Here is a 19,391-nt window from a genome sequence, read left to right on the forward strand (position 1 = left end):
GCAGAGCACGCCCTGGTGTTCCTGAGGCCAGAAGGCAACAGGCCTGGTCTGTGCTGCCCTGACAGCAGAGGGCCTTTTGTGGTGTTGGTGCAGCCCTGAGGGCCAGTGCGGGAGCTGGGGCTGATCTCCAGGCAGGAGAAGGGGCTGCTGCCAAAGTCCTTGGCTATGGACATCCTGTGATCCAGGGACACGGAAAAAAATCACTGGGCTGTGTCTTGGCTGAGTAAAAGATGGGGGTAAGAAGCAGCAGCAGTGTTTGCAAACCAAAGGACACAAGTGGAAACCCTGGTGTGATGTGCCTCATGTCCATGCACTGCCTGCCTCTACTGGATAGAGGAGGGACAGACCTTGGCTTGCTGCAGCCCTGGGAAGCGGCCACTTGCTCATAAGCATCAAGTCTGTTGGAGATGCCACCAGGGGTGCCCGTTAAGTACCAGCTATGAATGGCCAGAGCTGTCCTGTGGGTCCTGTGCTGCCCGTGTCAGCTGCATGCTCCAGTGGTGCTGGGCAGCGCTGGCATCTCAGGTAGCACTGCAGGCCTGGAACTGGCTATTACATGGAGCAGCTGCCCTGAACGAGGTTAGGCAATGTAGGGATGTCCGTGAGACAAGTGCCATTACAGTCACCGGAGATGGAGGGAAAACCAGATGGAGAAGAGGGAGAGAGACTCAGGTCTCCCTGTGGCACAGCTCTCCATTGGGTCAGGTGGATGCCTCTACAGGCTGCCTTGAGCCTACTGAGGAGGGACAGGTTTAGTTGTCCTAAATGTGTGCATTTGCTGTCACTTCAGCTGGCCAAAGGCATTCCCCACCAGCCTCCAAGGGGATGCCCCCAGGTGCTGCCCTGTCCCTCAGGGTTCCTCCATGAGAGCTTGCAGATACCTGCACGTCCCTGTGCCCCCTGACATGTCACCAGGTGTTTGCAGCCCCCTGATTTCCTCCATCTCCATTGGTGATCATGTGGCTTCCTGGAGGTGAGAAATGGAGCTCACCTGCAGGTGCCCATGTTATGCACACCTAAATTGAGGGCAGAGGAATCCCAGGTACTGTGGGTTTGTGGCAGGCATGGTAGGGATCTGAGCCCCATTACAGCCCCAGGACAAAAACCCAGCATGAGATGCCTCAAGTGACTCTGCTGAATCCCTTCCGTAAGCAGGGGGTTAAAGGAGTTATTTTTGTGACCATGTCTGGGTGTCCCATCGTCAACTGGGATGAGAAGAGGTGATTGTTACAGATAATTATTTCTGTGCTAAGCGAAAAGAGCCTGCTGTCAAGAAGTGTGTGTGCCCAGGGGAGGGAGGAAACCCCAGGGATTCCTTGAGGCTGTTTCCCAGCAGGTTCCCCTGCAGCCCCAGGGCCATGGGCAGGGAGCCTGGTGGGGGGCAGAGCAAGGGAGGCTGGGGGCACTGCCTGCAGAGACAGGGTGGGTAAAGGCAGGCAGAAGTGGCAGGATGCACAGAGCTCGCTGGGGGAGAACACTTGCCAGCCCTGACCGGGGTAAGTCTCTGGCTGGAGGGCAATGCAGCCGCAGCTCCTGGAGGAAGGAGAAGCCGCGGGTGCAGGCAGGGGTGCCCAGGGCTGTGGTGCAGAGCAGGGTCCCTGCTGTGCCCCAGGGGCTGTGTGCCGGGGCAGGGCCTCTGCCGCCTGCCAGGCTCAGCACTCAGCCTGCCCGGGGAGCTGCCCAGGGCGCTGCGGGGAGAAGCTGCGGGTGGAAGGAGCCCCCCCGGCAGGGCAGGGTCCTGCTGCTGGCGGGAGGCTGCTGCCTGGGGCAGCCTGCTCACAGCTCCAAAGCACAACTGGGATGTATCTAAGGCGAGAAGGCAATCAGCGGTTAGATACTTTAGGCTCAGCTTTCCAGACTATTTGCTTTCAGTTTTTTCTTTTTTGTCTCTGTGGGAATAGAAATAGAGGCTGCTATTTCCAAGAAGAGGCTGATACGCCTAAGCCTTCCCACTGAGGATTACAAGGACCCCCAACAATTCCCTTGCCTGCCCCTCAGCCCATAGAAAGCTCCACCACCACACGTGCAGTGCCAGCAGGGTCTGTGTGACCTGGGCTCTAGGACGTGCCCCCAGCGAGCTGCCCCTGGGCAGAGCCCTGCTGCCAGGAGGTGTCTGCAGGGCAGAGCTGAGCACCCAGCGGGTGGGATGGGGGCTGTGACCTGCAGGCAGGAGGCGTGGGGACAGAGACCCAGCTGCAGGCAGGGACAGCTGCAGGCAGCAGAGCCATGGGCAGGGAGTGAGCGGGAGCTGCTCCCAGAAACTCCATGGTAGGGGAATTTGGGCACCTCAGCACCATCCCTGCACTGCTGACACCTTCCATTATCTCGACTGCCATCCAGCAAAGCCTCTGTCCCCACAACTATGGGATCTCAGGCTGCATTGTCCCCTTGGCAGCAGGACCCTCAGAACAGAGAACACCCCCAAGTGCCCATCTCTCACTCCATTTCCTGCCTCCCTCACTAGGAACCCTGGACCTTTTCTCTGTGTTTCCCCTCCCATCCATCCTGCCCTTGCTATTTCCCTCAGACTCCCGGGGCAGTGGGTTTAAAGGTAGAGCTCAAACAGCAGAATAGTGAGTCCTGCTCTGGAGGTGCATCCCTGGGAGCAAAGTGCCCAAGCCGGCTCTAGCCAAAATGGCTCTGGTCACTGCAGTGCCTAGTGCTGGGAAATGAGCTGGCTCTGTTCAGGTCACTCTGGTTTACGGACATCCAGCGGTGTCCCTGGGGTTATCCTGCTGGAGGATGTTGAACAGCCCCTCTGTATTACAGGTGCACAGCATCTGAACCAAACTATGAGTTTCAGAATGGGTCACCAGCTTTCCCAGGTACCCACTGCTGCGCAGCAGTGCTGAGTCCGATGGAGCTCATGGGCAGAGGCCGTGGCTCCAAACAGTGCTCAGCCAGCACAAACCAGAGCTTCAGCCAGGAAGGAGAATGAAGATGCTGCTGAGAAAGCGCGTATTTGTGGAGGTGGGTGAGAAAGGAAGGCTGTTGCTGAAAGGACAGAGATTTTCTCAGAGAAGTCTGCCCAAAGTTCTCCATGTGCTTTTGTCTTTGGACAGGCCCAAAGGCCAAGAGGCATCAGATGCCCAACAGCAGCTCCATCAGCGAGTTCCTCCTCCTGCCATTCGCAGACACGCGGGAGCTGCAGCTCCTGCACTTCGCGCTCTTCCTGGGCATCTACCTGGCTGCCCTCCTGGACAACGGCCTCATCCTCACCGCCGTAGCCTGCGACCACCGCCTCCACACCCCCATGTACTTCTTCCTCCTCAACCTCGCCCTCCTCGACCTGGGCTGCATCTCCACCACTCTCCCCAAGGCCATGGCCAATTCCCTCTGGGACACCAGGGCCATTTCCTATACAGGATGTGTTGCACAGCTCTTTCTATTTCTATTCTTCCTCTCAGCAGAGTATTCTCTTCTCACCATCATGGCCTATGACCGCTACGTTGCCATCTGCAAGCCCCTGCGCTATGGGAGCCTCCTGGGCAGCAGAGCTTGTGCCCAGATGGCAGCAGCTGCCTGGGGTACTGCTTTTTTCAATGCTCTGTTGCACACTGCCAATACATTTTCACTGCCTCTCTGCCAAGGCAATGTCATGGACCAGTTCTTCTGTGAAATCCCCCAGATCCTCAAGCTTTCCTGCTCAGATGCCTACCTCAGGGAAGCTGGGCTTCTCACGTTCATTTCCTTTTTAGGGGTTGAGTGTTTTGTTTTCGTTCTTTTCTCTTATGTGCAGATCTTTAGGGCTGTGCTGAGGATGCCCTCTGAGCAGGGACGGCACAAAGCTTTTTCCACATGCCTCCCTCACCTGGCCGTGGTCTCCCTCTTTGTCAGCACCGGAATTTTTGCCTACATGAACCCCTCCTCCATTTCTTCCCCATCCCTGAACCTGGTGGTGGCAGTTCTGTACTCCGTGCTGCCTCCAGTATTGAACCCCTTCATCTACAGCATGAGGAACCAGGAGCTCAAGAATTCAATATGGAAACTCCTAACAAGGTGTTTATCAGTGACCACAGACTGTTTTCCTTTTTCTGCGGATGACTCTCCGTGTATGTCGTGACAATCTATCTCCCCCTTTTATAAGGAGTTTGCTTGTTTGTTCAGTTTGTTGGTTTTCCTTTCTGCCCTTGTGATACTGTTGTCTACCCAGAAATGCCCTTCTTCATGCCCTTCTATCTGAGTATCCATCTGCCTGTACATGTGACCCAGGGTTTCTGTAGCCAAGAAGGCAGGCTCTCTGTGTATTTAAACCAAATAAACCTTGGTCTGAGACCCAGTCTCAGCAGATCAGGAGTGAATGGGAACTGGGGCTGTGGAGGCAGTGCCCAGAGCCCTGCAGCAGCCTGTGGTGGGCACTGCTGTGGGGCCAGCCCAGCCTGGGCTGCTGGGCTGGGCTGGGCAGAGGGCAGGGAGGTGGGCAGAGGGCAGGGAGGTGGGAGAGCTGGGGGGCAGCTGGGCTGGGCTGGAAGCTACCCAGCACAGAGAAACATCCGTGTCAAGCTGGGATGTGTGGCCATGCATGGGGAGGACACACACTGCTGGCTTTGGGTCGTGAGGCAGGGATGGAAAACAGGCCGATGCAGGAGGGAGGAGGCCAGGCTGTGCCCTGGTGGAATGGACAGGGCCCAGTGCCTTTGTCACCTGCAGCCTCTCTTGTCGGCCATGTCCAGCACTGGCCACTCCCCCCATGTTTAGGGGTGTTTTTGGCTGCCAGGCCATCTCTATCCTCATGCCAGGCTCAGGGCCTGTGTCAGGGGAACAGCCAGCCCTTTCGGCCTCTGTCCTGGCCCATAGCCCTGCAGACCTGGAGCAGGGCTGTCTGCAGAGGCCCCCATGGGACGTGGCTGGGACATGACATGGGCCGGGGTCTGGAGAAGGCTGCAAAAGCAGGAGGGACATGGAGGGAAGGGGCCTGAGGGTGCCATTGGGATTGTAACAGAGGGAGCTTGACCCAGCCTTGGATGTGCACTGCCATGTGCGGTGCCTTGGCAGCACGGCTGTGGGAGCATGTGTGGGGCAGTGGGGCTGGGCTGCAGCAGGGACCATGAAGCAGCTTCCAGGGAATGACAGCAAAGACTGGCTCCAAAAAAAAGTAACCTACGATGGTGGTGGAGGTATGGTTTTGGCAATGGCAGAGCTCATCTGCAATTGGTGTTTGCAAGAAAAGTCAAGGTCAAAGAGAAGATCTTTGATTACTGGAATGGAGACCAAGGATGAAGAAGGGAAATGCAAGGCTGCTGCTGAGTGGGGAGGCTGATTTAATGAGAGCAGCCAAAGCTTAGCCTGAGGGACTCTGTGCCTTCTTTGCCCGAGTCCTTACTGAAAAGGTCTCCAGGCTACTCTGTTCGGGGAAAGTGCTCAAGGAGGACAAGGAAACCTATTGACCAGAACTTCAATAACCGAGGCCCCAGCACACGCTTCCTGTCTGGAAGCAGCCCCGCGAGAAAGGTCTTGGTGGACAAGGAGCTGGTCAGGAGGCAGAAGTGTGCCCTGGCATCAAGAGAGGCCAGCAGATTCCTGGGCTGTACAACCAGGGGCATGGCCAGGACTTGGAGAGTGGCACAGTGCTGCATCCATTCAGATCCCCTACACAGGAAAGACTTCAGCGAGCTGGAGCAGGTTTACGAAAGGGCCCCCAGGATGGTCAGGGCCTGGAGCCCTTGGCCTGTGAGGAGAGGCTGACGGAGCTGGGCCTGTCCAGCCTGGAGAAGGGAAGGCTGAGGGGACCTCACCGCACTGCCTATGAGGAGGTCATGCAGAACAGAGGGCCAGGCTCCCCATCCGTGGTGCACAGCGGGAGGATGACAGACAACGGGTGTTCGGTGAAACCAGAGGTGCCAGGCCTGGAGCTAAGGCACAGATTTCCCACCCAGCTCGCCCAGGGCTCGTCCTGAGCAAGGCGGCCACGAGCCCTGCCTGCCCTCCTGCCTGCCCCGCGCCGTCAGGTGGCTGTAGCAGAGGGGACCCACAGCCAGCCCCTCGATGGGGCTCTGCCAGCCCCTCGCCCTCCCCTCTGCAGTGACGTCATTTCTGCCCAGGGGCTCTCTGATGCGCGGGATGATGTCATAGTGCCTGCCGGCCAGCCCTTCTGAGGGCCAGTCAGGCTGCTGCAGTGGCAGTGACCTCACTCCAGCCCCCTCCCCACGGCCTGCCTCTCCCCTTCCCCTCTCCCCTCTCTGGACCCCGGGGTGTCACGCAGTCGGTGTCACGCAGCAGCTTTGCAGTGGTGGCCTCCGTGGTGGTGTTGCCAGGGAGGACATCTGCCCCTGAGCCAAAAGGACCTGCTACTGCCAAGATGCATTTGGTGTTTCAAGCTGTCACTAGCAGAGGTCTTGCAAAGTCTTTCTGCAGTTGTGCCCAGGGACCTTCACTCCATAGGTCCTGGGCTGGGGCTTTCGCTTCAGACGAACCTGCGTCGGTCGTGGCACAAGAAAGACGCCTCTTACAGCTGTGCTCTGCGTCCTCCTTCATGCTAGGGCACCACTCGGTGTCCTTCGCTCTGCTCACAGTGTTTGTCTTAGCTCATGGATGAACTGCATGAGATCTGCTTGAGTCTTCTGAGGCCAAATCCAAGGCCTCCTGCCTGCTGCACCTACAGCACAAGAACTGTTACTTTCCCTTACTGTGCGGATTGACCCAATAGGTCTCTTCATATTAATCTCTTTTTATTCCCTAGTTGGAAGGGGACATATTCCCAGACTGGGGCAAGCTGCTGGGCTCTGCCACGGCCACTCAAAATCACCTGCTCTTGAGTCTTTCCACCTGAGTTTATCACACATGACCCAACACGAGTTTCTCGGGGTCTCAATGGCTGTTTCAAGTGTAGTTAACTCCAGGAATCCACTGGAACGTGTGCCAGGATGCATGGTGCCAGCCCACAGGAATCCCTTGCAGAACCTATGGTCTTGTCCAGGCCATAGTCTCGAGTTCCCAGACTGCAGTGGCTGCCTTCCAATGATTGTGACTTATTTACACTCATAGAACCATAGAACAATAGAGCCATGTAGATTGGAAAAGACCTCTCAGATCATTTGGCTCAGGCCAAAGACGACAAGCTAACAAACTCTGACCTCTATACAGCCCTTCCTGATAAATTCGGCAGTGGCCCTGTGTTATCTTTGTTTCCTCTTTAACTGTAACAGGAACAGTTCACCTTGGTACCATGGCACAAGCATACGAAGGTCAGTGTCCCCTGCTGTGTCCCCTGATCTCCTCTGCAGCACATCCTCAGAGGCCTTCAGCCCCTCTGTGCCATCCCTGGGGGCCCTCAGGCAGCTCCTGCCACCCCAGGGCCAGGGCAGCCTGCCCTGACCTGCTGCAGAGAGAAAACAGTTTATTATTCCTGTTTTTAATCCACTGAACGTAGGTCTCAGAGAAAGAAATTGCTCCAGCTTCATTTATTTTGATTAAATACACAGAGCCTGGAGCCTTTTTTTACTGAAACCATAGGTCACACAGACAACGGAATACTCAGCTAGTGAAGGGCTTTTCTGCATAGAGAACATTATCACAGGGACACAAGGGAAAAACAACCAAACAAACCAACAAACACAAAGCAGAAAGGCAAGACTGCCTGTCGTGACATACAGTGGGAGTCATTTGCAGAAAAAGGTAGACAGTCTGTCACCACAGATAAAAACCCAATCAACATTTTCCATATTGAATCCTTGAGATCCTGGTTCCTCATACTGTAGATGAAGGGGTTCGCTACTGGAGGCAGCATGGAGTACAGAACTGCCACTGCCAGGTTCAGGTTTGGGGAGGAGATGGAACGGGGCTTCAGGTAGGCAAATATGACAGTGCTAAAAAAGAGTGAGACCACGGCCAGGTGAGGGTGTTAGTAATAGAAGAAGAAATAATATAATATTGTTTAATATGTTACATTTGCGATGTACTGTTCCGAGGCTGCGCTTGGAAGATACAAAATATATGTGCAAGGGTAACATGAGAATGCACCAATTCATGATGAGGAGTAAGGAGGATTAAAAGAATGCTCAATTTGCAAGACATCTAGAAAGCTGGGGCTTCTTGGACCCTGGGAACTGGATCAAACCAACCTTGCGGTTTGGACTGAGACCAAGGGCTCAGAGAGCATGTGTGAGAAGGAAAGGTTAAAAAGTTCAACTCTGATGAAGACGTCTTACTTCATCCCGACGACCACCCGGACGACCACCAGGGAGTAGTATGCAAGCGCAGAAGGACTGATAAGATAATTAGCATACGAAGCGAGGCTAGGTGGAGCTAGGAAATGAATATGCATAGATGAGTTGTGAAACCTAATGCATATGTAGTATCTTAGGAGATAAAAGAGAACTAAGAAAACAAATCAGACGAAGTTAGATTTGGGCAGGCATGCCCCTAACTTCCGGCGCCTAATAAAGCACCTTCATATAATCACTTTGTGGATTATGTGTTTTCATGAACGCTAACATTTTGGCGACCCAGATGGGACCTCGTGTTCACTGCTGAGGCGGCTCGCGAACTGATCACGCTCCAGCCGGCACCGAGGAGTTTCTCGGGGAGCCATTGGCCGCGACCGACCCCCGCTGCTCACAACGTACCTCTGAAAGGGTAAGAAAAAGGTGCTTTCTGGTAATCGGTACCGATCTGGTCTGGGAGCCTGCCGGTCAGACGCGGCGAAAGCCATGCACGGTTGGGCTAGGGAATTCCCGTGGTAAGCCTAGGCGCCGTCCGTCAGACAGTCGCGAAAGCGCTGCAGGTTCGGCATCAGTGGTCTGGTTTTGCTGCAGGCTCAGCATCTGGTTCGGTTCGGTAAAAGCTATAGCTGATAATGGAAAAATTTAAAAGTATTCTGGGCGGTAATGCTTCGGTACCGCGATCCTCCCCTTTGGGCTGTTTACTAGCACACTGGAAGGAGGGGTGTTTCGGGCAGGAGTTACGAAAGGGTAAACTGGTTGATTACTGTAATGTTTGGTGGCCACAGTATGAACTAGAAGATCAAGAAAGTTGGCCAGAAAACGGAACCTTACAGTACAATACTATCTTACAATTAATGTTATTTGGTGAGCGAGAGTGCAAGGGGCCTCTCTGTGTGCTTGCGTGATTGTGTTGTGAGTGAGACGCAGCATTGCTGCGAAGCGAGTGCGGAGTTCTGATCCGCGGTTCCGTATTCTCCGCGAGGGGAGCGGCCGGAGATGAACGAAGCGCATGACAGACCGAAAAGAAGTGCTGCTTTATCCAAATGTTGATTGGTGGTGCCCAATACACGGGCCCGGCGGTGCATCTTGCAATCCTATTTCGTTCTTAAATGTTTTGAGTGTGACAAGGAGGAAGGTGGGAGCATTATCTAAGTAACAGTTTAAAAGTTTCGGTATATTTGCGGTGGTGTTTGGTCAGTTTCCCAAGTATCGGGGGAGGCGGGCGCGGAAAGCAAGAGGATTTCCACTAAGTATTGCAATCAATTGTGGCCACTATATAAACTAAATGGCCACTTTATGGATCAATCGACTATAACAGTGTCTTGCAATTAATGTTGTTTTTGAGGAGAGAAGGAAAATAGGATGAAATGTTGTATACTGATATGTTGTTTCAGCATCTTGGAGGGAAAAGGTATGGAATTAAGTTGGTCCCTGACTGAGCCTTTGGTGTTGGCATTAGAAAAGTACAGGCTGGAAGAAGATAAAGGAAGTGTTAAAAGGGTTGTTGAAGGTGTTAAAGGCTGTGTGGCATGTAGTATTTAACAGAGCTGTTTGAAGTTGAATGAGCAGGGGAAGAGGATGTAGGAATGTTAATAGTTCCGCCTCAACCCGAGGCTGAGATCTCAAAATCGCGGTGTGAGCCCTCTGGGGCGGAGGGACCATGATGGGTCCGGGAGAGAGTTGTCATGGAAACAGAAAAGCAGCTAACTCTTAAAACAACCTGAGTTCCTGTGTGAGCTCAGATTGCCAATGGGACTGCTCAGGGAACTTTCAACCATTGCATTCCCCTGACCGACCCCCCCCCCCTCCGAGACCCTTACCACCCCGGAAATTATGTAAATACCAAAATCTGGTTAAATTGGGAAATGAGAATCTGTTCCAACAAGGTCCAAAAGAAAACCCTATGGAATTTTTGAATTTTTGGACCAACTTTGAAATGCAATGGAAAAAAAAAAAAAAAAAGACAGAAAATTTGGACCTGGCTTCAGAAAACAAACAGAGGCAATTGGCTAGCCTCTTTCTAGGGCAATCGGCCCCTGATATCAGAAAGAATTTGTTTTAGGCTGCAGGATAAACTTACAACAGTCAGAAATGACGGGGACCTGGGGCATCTACCCTAGCAGGTCCACTAGTTGAAATAAAGCTAGGAAACGAAGAGAGAGGCTTGAATTTTTTTGTTGTTGTTGGTTACAGGAGCTTCTTTCTCTGTGTTAATTAGTCTGTAAATGTAATAGGAGCAACATATTCAGTGTTAAATAGTTTAAAAGGACGATTTGGAACTAAGACAACTACAATAATTGGAGCCACAGGGAAGGAGGAGGAACGGCCATTCTTACAACCCCTTGATTTGCGTTTTGGGGGTAAGGAACTAACCCATGAATTTTTGTATGTACCAGAATGCCCGATTCCACTCTTGGGACGGGATCTATTAGCTAAATTAGATGCAACAATAACCTTTGAGGATGGAGAATTAATAATGAAGGTACCTGAGTCCAAAGTAGGACAAATCCTAATGATCAAAGATAAACCCTTTGTTAATATTCCAAGAGAAGTAGAAAATGCAGTTATAGCAACAGTACGGGAAACAGATATACCAGGGAAGTCGAAACTGGCACAACCGGTAAAGGTGGAATTAAAGGAAGGAGCCAAACCTGTTCGAATCAAACAATATCCACTTAAGATAGAAGCTAGGCAGGGGACAGTGAAAATTATTGACAAATTTCTCAAACATCAGATTCTGGAAGAATGTAAATCGGAATACAATACTCCAATTTTTCCAGTAAGGAAGCCGAATGGTGAGTATAGATTGGTACAAGATCTTAGAGCAATAAATGAAATAACAAAGGACATTCACCCGGTAGTGGCTAATCCTTACACATTGTTAACATCTGTGAGAGAGATATATAAATGGTTTACTGTGATAGATTTAAAGGATGCCTTCTTTTGCATACCTCTTGATAAAGATAGTAGAAAATTATTTGCCTTCAAATGGGAAAACATATTGAAGTTTTTGTACCACATATGGTAACAACTGTTTTAGAACAAAAGGGGGGCCACTGGCTATCACCCAGCCGAATGATGAAATATCAGGCAATACTAACTGAACAAGATGACGTAACCTTGAAAACAACTAACCTGTTAAATTCAGCAGTATTTCTAGGAACTGTTCCAGAAGAAGGACCGTTGGAACACAATTGTGTGGAAATAATCGAACATACCCATGCCAGCCGCGAGGATTTGAAGGATGTACCCCTTGAAAGGTATGACTGGGAACTTTTTACTGATGGTAGTAGTTTTTTGGAGAATGGAACACGATATGCAGGGTATGCAGTAACAACCCTGAAGAGAGTGATCGAAGCAAAACCTTTACCACCTGGAACATCAGCACAGCGAGCGGAACTGATAGCCCTACCTCAAGCACTGGAACTGAGTAAAGGAAAGATGGTAAATATTTGGACAGATTCAAAGTATGCTTTTGGAGTAGTCCATGTTCATGGAGCATTATGGAAAGAAAGAGGGCTGTTGTCCTCACAAGGAGCCAATATAAGCTATCAAGAGGAGGTGTTAAATTTGATAAATGCGGTACAAAAACCAAAACAAGTGGCTATTATGCACTGTAAAGCTCATCAAGGAGGAACCTTGAAAATATCAGAAGGGAATCGGCTGGCAGATCGAGCAGCTCGACAAATTGCTCGGGAGGTGTGGAATGTAATGGCTTTGGAACCACTTAAGGTAGGCCCCACTTGTCTTAATCTTCCCAAGGAACCAAGATATTCACCAGAGGATGAGAAATTAGCAAATCTCCTAAAGGCCCGAAAGAACTCTGACGGACGGTATGTAACCGTTACGGGCCAAGTAGTAATACCCGCCTTGGTGATGCGAGAAATACTTCAGACAAGACATAATGAGTGTCACTGGGGTGCAGAGGCAATGGTAACATTTTAAAACGTAGCATTATCTCTACACATATGTTAACAATGGCAAAATCAGTAATGTCAAAGTGTGAGATTTGTCTGAAAAATAATCCAGTAGCAAGAAAACATGCTGAAATGGGAAGAGTTAGAGTAGGAATAGAACCAGGAGATTACTGGCAAGTTGATTTTGTAGAGTTGCCTAGGACTAGGGGATGTAGGTATTTGTTAGTAGGGGTTGACACCTTTTTCAGATGGCCAGAAGCCCTTCCCTGTCGCACCAATCAAGCTAAAGAGACAGTAAAATGGTTACTGCGGGAAATCATTCCGAGGTTTGGGGTACCATTAGGAATATCCTCGGATAGGGGGCCGCACTTTGTTTCATCTGTGGTTAAAGACGTAAGTCGGCTATTAGGAATTTCTTGGAATTTACTTACTGCATGGAGACCCCAATCTAGTGGACAGGTAGAAAGGATGAACCAAACTCTAAAGGGACAGATCAGTAAAATCTGCCAGGAAGACAAAATACAATGGCCACAAGCTTTCCCTATAGCTTTACTGAGAATAAGGATAAAGCCAAGGAGTGGAATGTCAGTAAGCCCATATGAGATTACATATGGAAAGCCTTATGAATCCCCAGAACCAAATCCTAATATGCATATAACAGGGAGCCAGGATGTTTATAATTATATATTGTCTCTTGGTAAACTTTAGCTCAACTTCAAAGTGTTCTGGTGTGGAACCAACCGTTGGCACTGGAAAATCCTGTCCACGACATTCAGCCAGGTGACCAAGTGTACATTAAAAACCGGAATGAAGAACCCCTGAGAGAACGGTGGGCTGGACCTTATCAAGTATTATTGACTACTTTTAAAGGTAGAAGGGGTGGATGCTTGGATTCATTATACTCGGGTGAAAAAGGTTCCCGAATTTTGGTCAGTGCGAGCAATCGGAGATACAAAACTACAGATGAGGCGCGTATAACCATACAATGTTGGGGTTCTTAACAACAGTAATGATAACAGTAATTGTTTTTTGTAAATACCTTGTAATTGAGTTCCTAGAAATACCAGGAAAATATAAGAAAGAGGAAATATTCAAAGGAGAAAATGTTACTTTGGAATGTGGAATGCACAACGATAAACCAATAACAATTAGCTCTCTACAGGTGGTCTGGGGAAAAATAAATGACTCCGGACAGAGCCAGGAAATATACGTAGACACAACCAGGGACAATACTGGACTGAAGCCTGGATGGAAGGGGAAGGCATACGTAAGGCATACGTAAGGCATACGTAAGGCATACGTAAAACCATAGAATTGGGCCAACAACTGAGAGGAGCTACCACATGAACCCTGTTTAGTATTACTAAAGCCAACAAAGGAAACTACCGGTGCATGGTAACACATGAAAATAGCACAGATTACGGGATAAGAGAGATATTGGTATATACGAAATTGGATAAAGGAATATTGGTAGCCCACCAAAAAGGATCTAGAAGAAGAAGAGAGGGCCAGGCACCATGGACACAAGTGGTACAGATCCCACCTAGGCAACCATCAGAGAATTTACTGGTAGGATTGATTAAAGATTTTGCCATAATGAAAGGAACTGATAGAATTACTGCTTGTTTGCCCATCCGAAAAGCAACAGGGGACCCGCTTGAGTGGGGTATAATAACCTCCCCACTGCCCCAAGTAAAAGGAAATGAAACAATTCAATGTAAAGAAGTGAAAGTTTTAGAGAGGATAAATGGTACACAATACTATAGGAAACTGAGCCCCCCAACATCGAGGTCTGAATGTGAAAAGAAGAACTATCATTTCATAACGATAGGCAGATTTAAGAATGTGGGACAGTGTTATTACGACGAACTACGTGTAGTAGAAGGAGTTAGAGAAAAGATTGTTTGGGAATGTCAAGAGAAAAATGAGCCAAAAGGAATGAAAGGGTGGGATAGTGATTGGACAGTAAGTTTATTGCAGAAATTCCAGTATGGAGGGAATACATCATGGTGTATTAAATGGCAGGGGAAGCAGAATGGAACTGATCAGTTTTATACAGTAAGCCGGGTTGATAGTAGTGGTAGACAAGAGTCAACAAAGGTAGCTTGGTGGACTTGTGAGAAGAAATATACTTGCGACAGTAATAATGAAGATATCGAGCACTTACTTCCGGTATTGATAGCTCTTAGGGCAGGATGTGCTTGCCGAGGAATTAAGTACAATTCGGAAAGAAATAGCCAGGCTAGTCAAGTCGCAGTGGATTGTAGCTATAGTACCATAAAAAGTCCAGGACAATTTGTATGGGCAGCCAGTAATGGAACTTGGACTACACACCCGCCGATAGATGGGGAAGTAAAAGAAATAACTCTAGGACTCCCTCCCCACACTGCATCCAATATGGAAAAAGTCTCCTTTTAAGGGAAAGTTGGAAACCCTACAAATTAGTAGGGCAAAAAGAAGTTTAGAAGAAGGGGCAGATGAAGATATATGGCATGAACCCTCGGATGGAGTAAAATTCAATTGGGCATTAGAACCTCTATTTGCAAAGGTAGCTACTTATTGAAATAGGGAAATGATTTATAAACTTACAGGACAAGTGAGTAGGCGCACGAGAGCCACGAAAGAAGGCTTTAGAGACCTTAATATCCAACTACAATCTACAACTAAAATGGTGCTACAAAATCGATTGGCATTAGATACACTGTTATTAAAGGAACATGGAGTATGTGGATTTCTAAAAGATCATATTGATCATTGCTGCATCCACATTCCAAATGTGACTATTGATGTAGAACATGACATAGAACAACTGGCTCGAGTGGAACAAGATGCAGAACAGGAAGAGAAAGATATGACAACAAGCTGGTTGGATAAAATTTTTAGTGGATGGAATATTAGTAATTGGGTTAAGTCCTTACTGGAGACAATAATTATATTGGTGGTTGTAGGGGTACTAATTTGGTTAACATTTATAATGCTGAAAAGTCTGATTCTAAGGAAGACAACCTGGAACCGGACAGTGATGCAAACTATTGCTCGGCAAATGGAACCACATTCTCAATATCCTCCACCGGCATCTAACAACTTTGGATTTCAGAGAAAGAATCTGAGGAACCCAGGAGGTGAAATGGAATGAAAACCGAATAGACAAGATCAGTTTCAGATCAAGTGAACCCAACCAGAAGAGTGAACGTAACATAAAGCAGAAGTGGTGGACTTATGAAATGTTGTGACAATCCTAATCTTTGTAATTTTCTTGATTCCTAATGAAGTACTTTTCCTTGATTATATTATTGGTGAGCACTCAGTGTAAAACATTTTAGTTAGTTAGTGAAAGCATTTGCCCTCCTTGAAAGGAGTGAAATGCTTTCAAAGGGGGGAAATGTTAGTAATAGAAGAAGAAATAATACAATATTGTTTAATATGTTACATTTGCGATGTACTGTTCCGAGGCTGCGCTTGGAAGATACAAAATATATGTGCAAGGGTAACATGAGAATGCACCAATTCATGATGAGGAGTAAGGAGGATTAAAAGAATGCTCAATTTGCAAGACATCTAGATAACTGGGGCTTCTTGGACCCTGGGAACTGGATCAAACCAACCTTGCGGTTTGGACTGAGACCAAGGGCTCAGAGAGCATGTGTGAGAAGGAAAGGTTAAAAAGTTCAACTCTGATGAAGACATCTTACTTCATCCCGACGACCACCCGGACGATCACCAGAGAGTAATACGCAAGCGCAGAAGGACTGATAAGATAATTAGCATACGAAGCGAGGCTAGGCGGAGCTAGGAAATGAATATGCATAGATGAGTTGTGAAACCTAATGCATATGTAGTATCTTAGGAGATAAAAGAGAACTAAGAAAACAAATCAGATGAAGTTAGATTTGGGCAGGCATGCCCCTAACTTCCGGCGCCTAATAAAGCACCTTCATATTATCACTTTGTGGATTATGTGTTTTCATGAACGCTAACAAGGGAAGCACGTGGAAAAGGCTTTGTGCTGGCCCTGCTCAGAGGGCATCCTCAGCACAGCCCTAAAGGTCTGCACATAAGAGAGCACAATGAAAACAAAGCATCCAAAACCCAAAAAGGAAGTGAACATGAGAAGTCCAACTTCCCTGAGGTAGGAATCTGTGCAAGAGAGCTTGAGGATCTGGGGGATTTCACAGAAGAACTGGTCCACAGCATTGCCTTGGCAGAGGGGCAGGGAAAATGTACTGGCAGTGTGCAGCAGAGCATAGAGAACCCCACTGCCCCAGGCAGCTGCTGCCATCTGGGCACAAGCTCTGCTGCCCAGGAGGGTCCCGTAGTGCAGGGGCTTGCAGATGGCAACGTAGCGGTCATAGGCCATGATGGTGAGAATAAAATACTCTGCTGATATCAGGAAGACAAATGCAAAGACCTGTGCAGCACATCCTGCATAAGAAATGGCCCTGGTGTCCCAGAGGGAATTGGCCATGGCTTTGGGGAGAGTGGTGGAGATGCAGCCCAGGTCGAGGAGGGCGAGGTTGAGGAGGAAGAAGTACATGGGGGTGTGGAGGCGATGGTCGCAGGCTACGGCTGTGAGGATGAGGCCGTTGCCCAGGAGGGCAGGCAGGTAGATGGCCAGGAAGAGCGCGAAGTGCAGGAGCTGCAGCTCCCGCGTGTCTGCGAATGCCAGCAGGAGGAACTCGGTGATGGAGCTGCTGTTGGACATCTGATCCTCCTGGACAAAGGGACGATCCAAGGAAGAAAAGACAGTGATAATTAGCAGAGACATCTCTGAGAAAACCTTACTCCATCTCTCACTGAAACCCCCCACAGTGACTTTCCCCTTTCTGAGACCTTTCTGCTGCTCTGTTGCTTGAGCTTTGGATGGTGCTGGAGGAGAGTGCCTCTGGGAGCAGGGGACCCTGCTGTGCACTTTGGAGGCGTCACGCCTGCCCTACAATTCTAGGTATAAAGAAATCAGGAGTGACCTCTGATTAAATCTACCTCCGATGTATGTCGACTTCCCAGCATTACCACTCTCAACACTCTTGACTGCCAAACAGCATTTGTGGTTTAATTTGTTCCAACTGCATGTGTGACACTCGGAAGAGTTTTTTTGAGGGTAGAATACCGTGGCGTTTGTAATATATTCCAGGTGCAATTTTGTGAGTCCCAGGGGCAAAGTGAATGTCCTTAGTGCAGTGTTGGTAGCCAGTCTGTCCATCTACCCTGGCCTCAGCCAGACTCCTCTAGGGCTCAGTCCAGTTGCCCACATTGAGCTGCTCAATTATTGTGGCTTCAGGAACACCCTGGAAAGTGATTCAGCTTTTTCCTTCCCCATAGACTGCATTGCCCCAAGCCCCAGAGTTTAGAACGGGGTTTGGGCACCTTTCCCCTAAGGACAGGTCTGCGTGGTGGGACCCAGAGGGTCAGAGCTTGAGCTGCAGCTGAAAGCCAGATCTACAGGGAGCCATAAAGCAACAACAGCAACAGTAGGTGTAGGAGCAGAGAAAAATAGCACAGGGCTTCTGCCAGGAGAGGCAAAGCCAGAGAGGTACTGACAGAAACTCAGGAGAGTCTGCTCTGCTGGAAGTCGTGCTGCTGAGGTTATGAGTCACGTCCTGAATCTTGTGGGACTGAGGGCGGAAAGGGAAGTACCAGAGTATTCTGTTAGCACTGTCCTGCCATTCCCTGCCCATGGCTCTGCTGCCTCCAGCTGTCCCTGCCTGCAGCTGGGTCTCTGTCCCCACACCTCCTGCCTGCAGGTCACAGCCCCCATCCCACCCGCTGGGTGCTCAGCTCTGCCCTGCAGACACCTCCTGGCAGCAGGGCTCTGCCCAGGGGCAGCTCGCTGGGGGCACGTCCTAGAGACCAGGTCACACAGACCCTGCTGGCACTGCACGTGTGGTGGTGGAGCTTTCTGTGGGCTGAGGGGCAGGAAAGGGACTTGTTGGGGGTCCTTGTAATGCTCCTGAAGTGACCTGAAGTGACAGCCTTTATTTCTATTCTCACTGAGCCAAAGAAGAGAAAACTGAAAGCAGAGAGTCTGGAAAGCTAAGAGTGCAGCAGGAATTTCCTATCATTATCCCTGCTCTTGCAACGTCCCCTTGGATACATACCAGTTGTGCTGCGGAGCTGTGAGCAGGCTGCCCCAGGCAGGAGCCCCCCACCAGCAGCAGGACCCTGCCCTGCCGGGGGGGCTCCTTCCACCCGCAGCTTCTCCCCGCAGCGCCCTGGGCAGCTCCCCGCGCAGGCTGAGTGCTGAGCCTGGCAGGCGGCAGAGGCCCTGCCCCGGCACACAGCCCCTGGGGCACAGCAGGGACCCTGCTCTGCACCACAGCCCTGGGCACCCCTGCCTGCACCCCCAGCTTCACAGCCCGCAGCCAGCCCGTGACAAGGGAACCCTCGGGGCCTGGCCTCCGTGCATTTTCCTTCTGCTAGAAACTGGTAAGTGTTTTGCTTTAGGCATTGAATCTCCAATGATCTCTCAGTATATCCTCACTCCACTCAGCCCGTAACCTCTATCTCCTATCTCTCCTCTCCCAGTGCCAGCTGCAGGCAGTGCCCCCAGCCCTGCTGCGCTGGGCAGAGGAGCTGCTCCTGGGCAGAGCTGGCTCTCTGCAGCGCTGCCCGCTTGCCAGGAGCTCCCCTTGGGCCCAGGAGCCCGGCCCAGCTCAGCAGCACAGGCCCAGCCCAAGGCCTCCCTTGCTCTGCCCCCCACCAGGCTCCCTGCACATGGCCCTGGGGCTGCAGGGGAACCTGCTGGGAAACAGCCTGAAGGGATCCCTGGGCTTCCCTCTCTCACCTGGGCATACACACTTCCTGGGGGTATGCTCATTTCTCCTTGCGGAAAACCAATTAAGTGGAACAATCACATCTCCTTGTCCCAGTATCAGTTTGGACATGAAGTCATGGTCAGGGACTGATCTCCTTCATCCCCACTTGAGGAAGGAATTCAGCAGAGTCAGTCGAGGCATCTCACGCTGCTTGTTATTCCTGGGGCTGGAAGAGGGTCTCAGCTCCCTCCCATGGCTGCCACAGGCCCACAGGAGCTGGGATTCCTCTGGCCTCAGTTCAGGTGTCCACAACATAGGCAGCTTAATGCGAATTACTGAGCCATGATAGCTCCTTAGTGGAGATGGAGGACAGGCAGGAGCTGTTCAGATGCAAACATCTGGTGAAATTTGTAGCTGATCCTCTGCGAGTCAGGTGCAGGCATATGTCCTTTGGGTAACTGAAATGGCAGCAGATGGGCTTCCCTCCCTCCCCTGGCACACACACTTCTTCACACCAGGGTCTTTTCTCCTAGCAGAAAGTGAATTAGCTGTAACAATAA

At 50.2% G+C, this 19,391-nt stretch overlaps 2 protein-coding genes and 1 long non-coding RNA gene across 3 annotated transcripts; 2 read left to right on the forward strand and 1 right to left on the reverse strand.

Annotated features, from left to right (window-relative positions):
- Positions 1 to 2,440: 2,440 nt before the first annotated feature.
- Positions 2,441 to 5,900, forward strand: LOC125181780 (olfactory receptor 14C36-like). The gene has a single exon (XM_048056759.2). It carries the CDS (start codon positions 3,041 to 3,043, stop codon positions 4,061 to 4,063), a length of 1,023 nt encoding a protein of 340 aa, XP_047912716.2. The 5' UTR covers positions 2,441 to 3,040; the 3' UTR covers positions 4,064 to 5,900.
- Positions 5,901 to 6,754: 854 nt separating this feature from the next.
- LOC136787247 (olfactory receptor 14A16-like) lies at positions 6,755 to 17,042 on the reverse strand. The gene is made up of 2 exons (XM_066984396.1): positions 16,063 to 17,042; positions 6,755 to 7,838 (listed from the first exon to the last, which is right to left on the reverse strand). Exons 1-2 carry the CDS (start codon positions 16,842 to 16,844, stop codon positions 7,511 to 7,513), a joined length of 1,110 nt encoding a protein of 369 aa, XP_066840497.1. The 5' UTR covers positions 16,845 to 17,042; the 3' UTR covers positions 6,755 to 7,510.
- Positions 7,773 to 16,019, forward strand: LOC136787248 (uncharacterized). Its single transcript, XR_010826863.1, has 2 exons — positions 7,773 to 8,574; positions 12,788 to 16,019. It is a non-coding gene; the product is annotated as an uncharacterized lncRNA (long non-coding RNA).
- Positions 17,043 to 19,391: the final 2,349 nt, after the last annotated feature.

Source organism: Anser cygnoides, chromosome 28 (genome assembly GCF_040182565.1).
Source record: "Anser cygnoides isolate HZ-2024a breed goose chromosome 28, Taihu_goose_T2T_genome, whole genome shotgun sequence".
NCBI classification, from domain to species: Eukaryota; Metazoa; Chordata; class Aves; order Anseriformes; family Anatidae; genus Anser; species Anser cygnoides.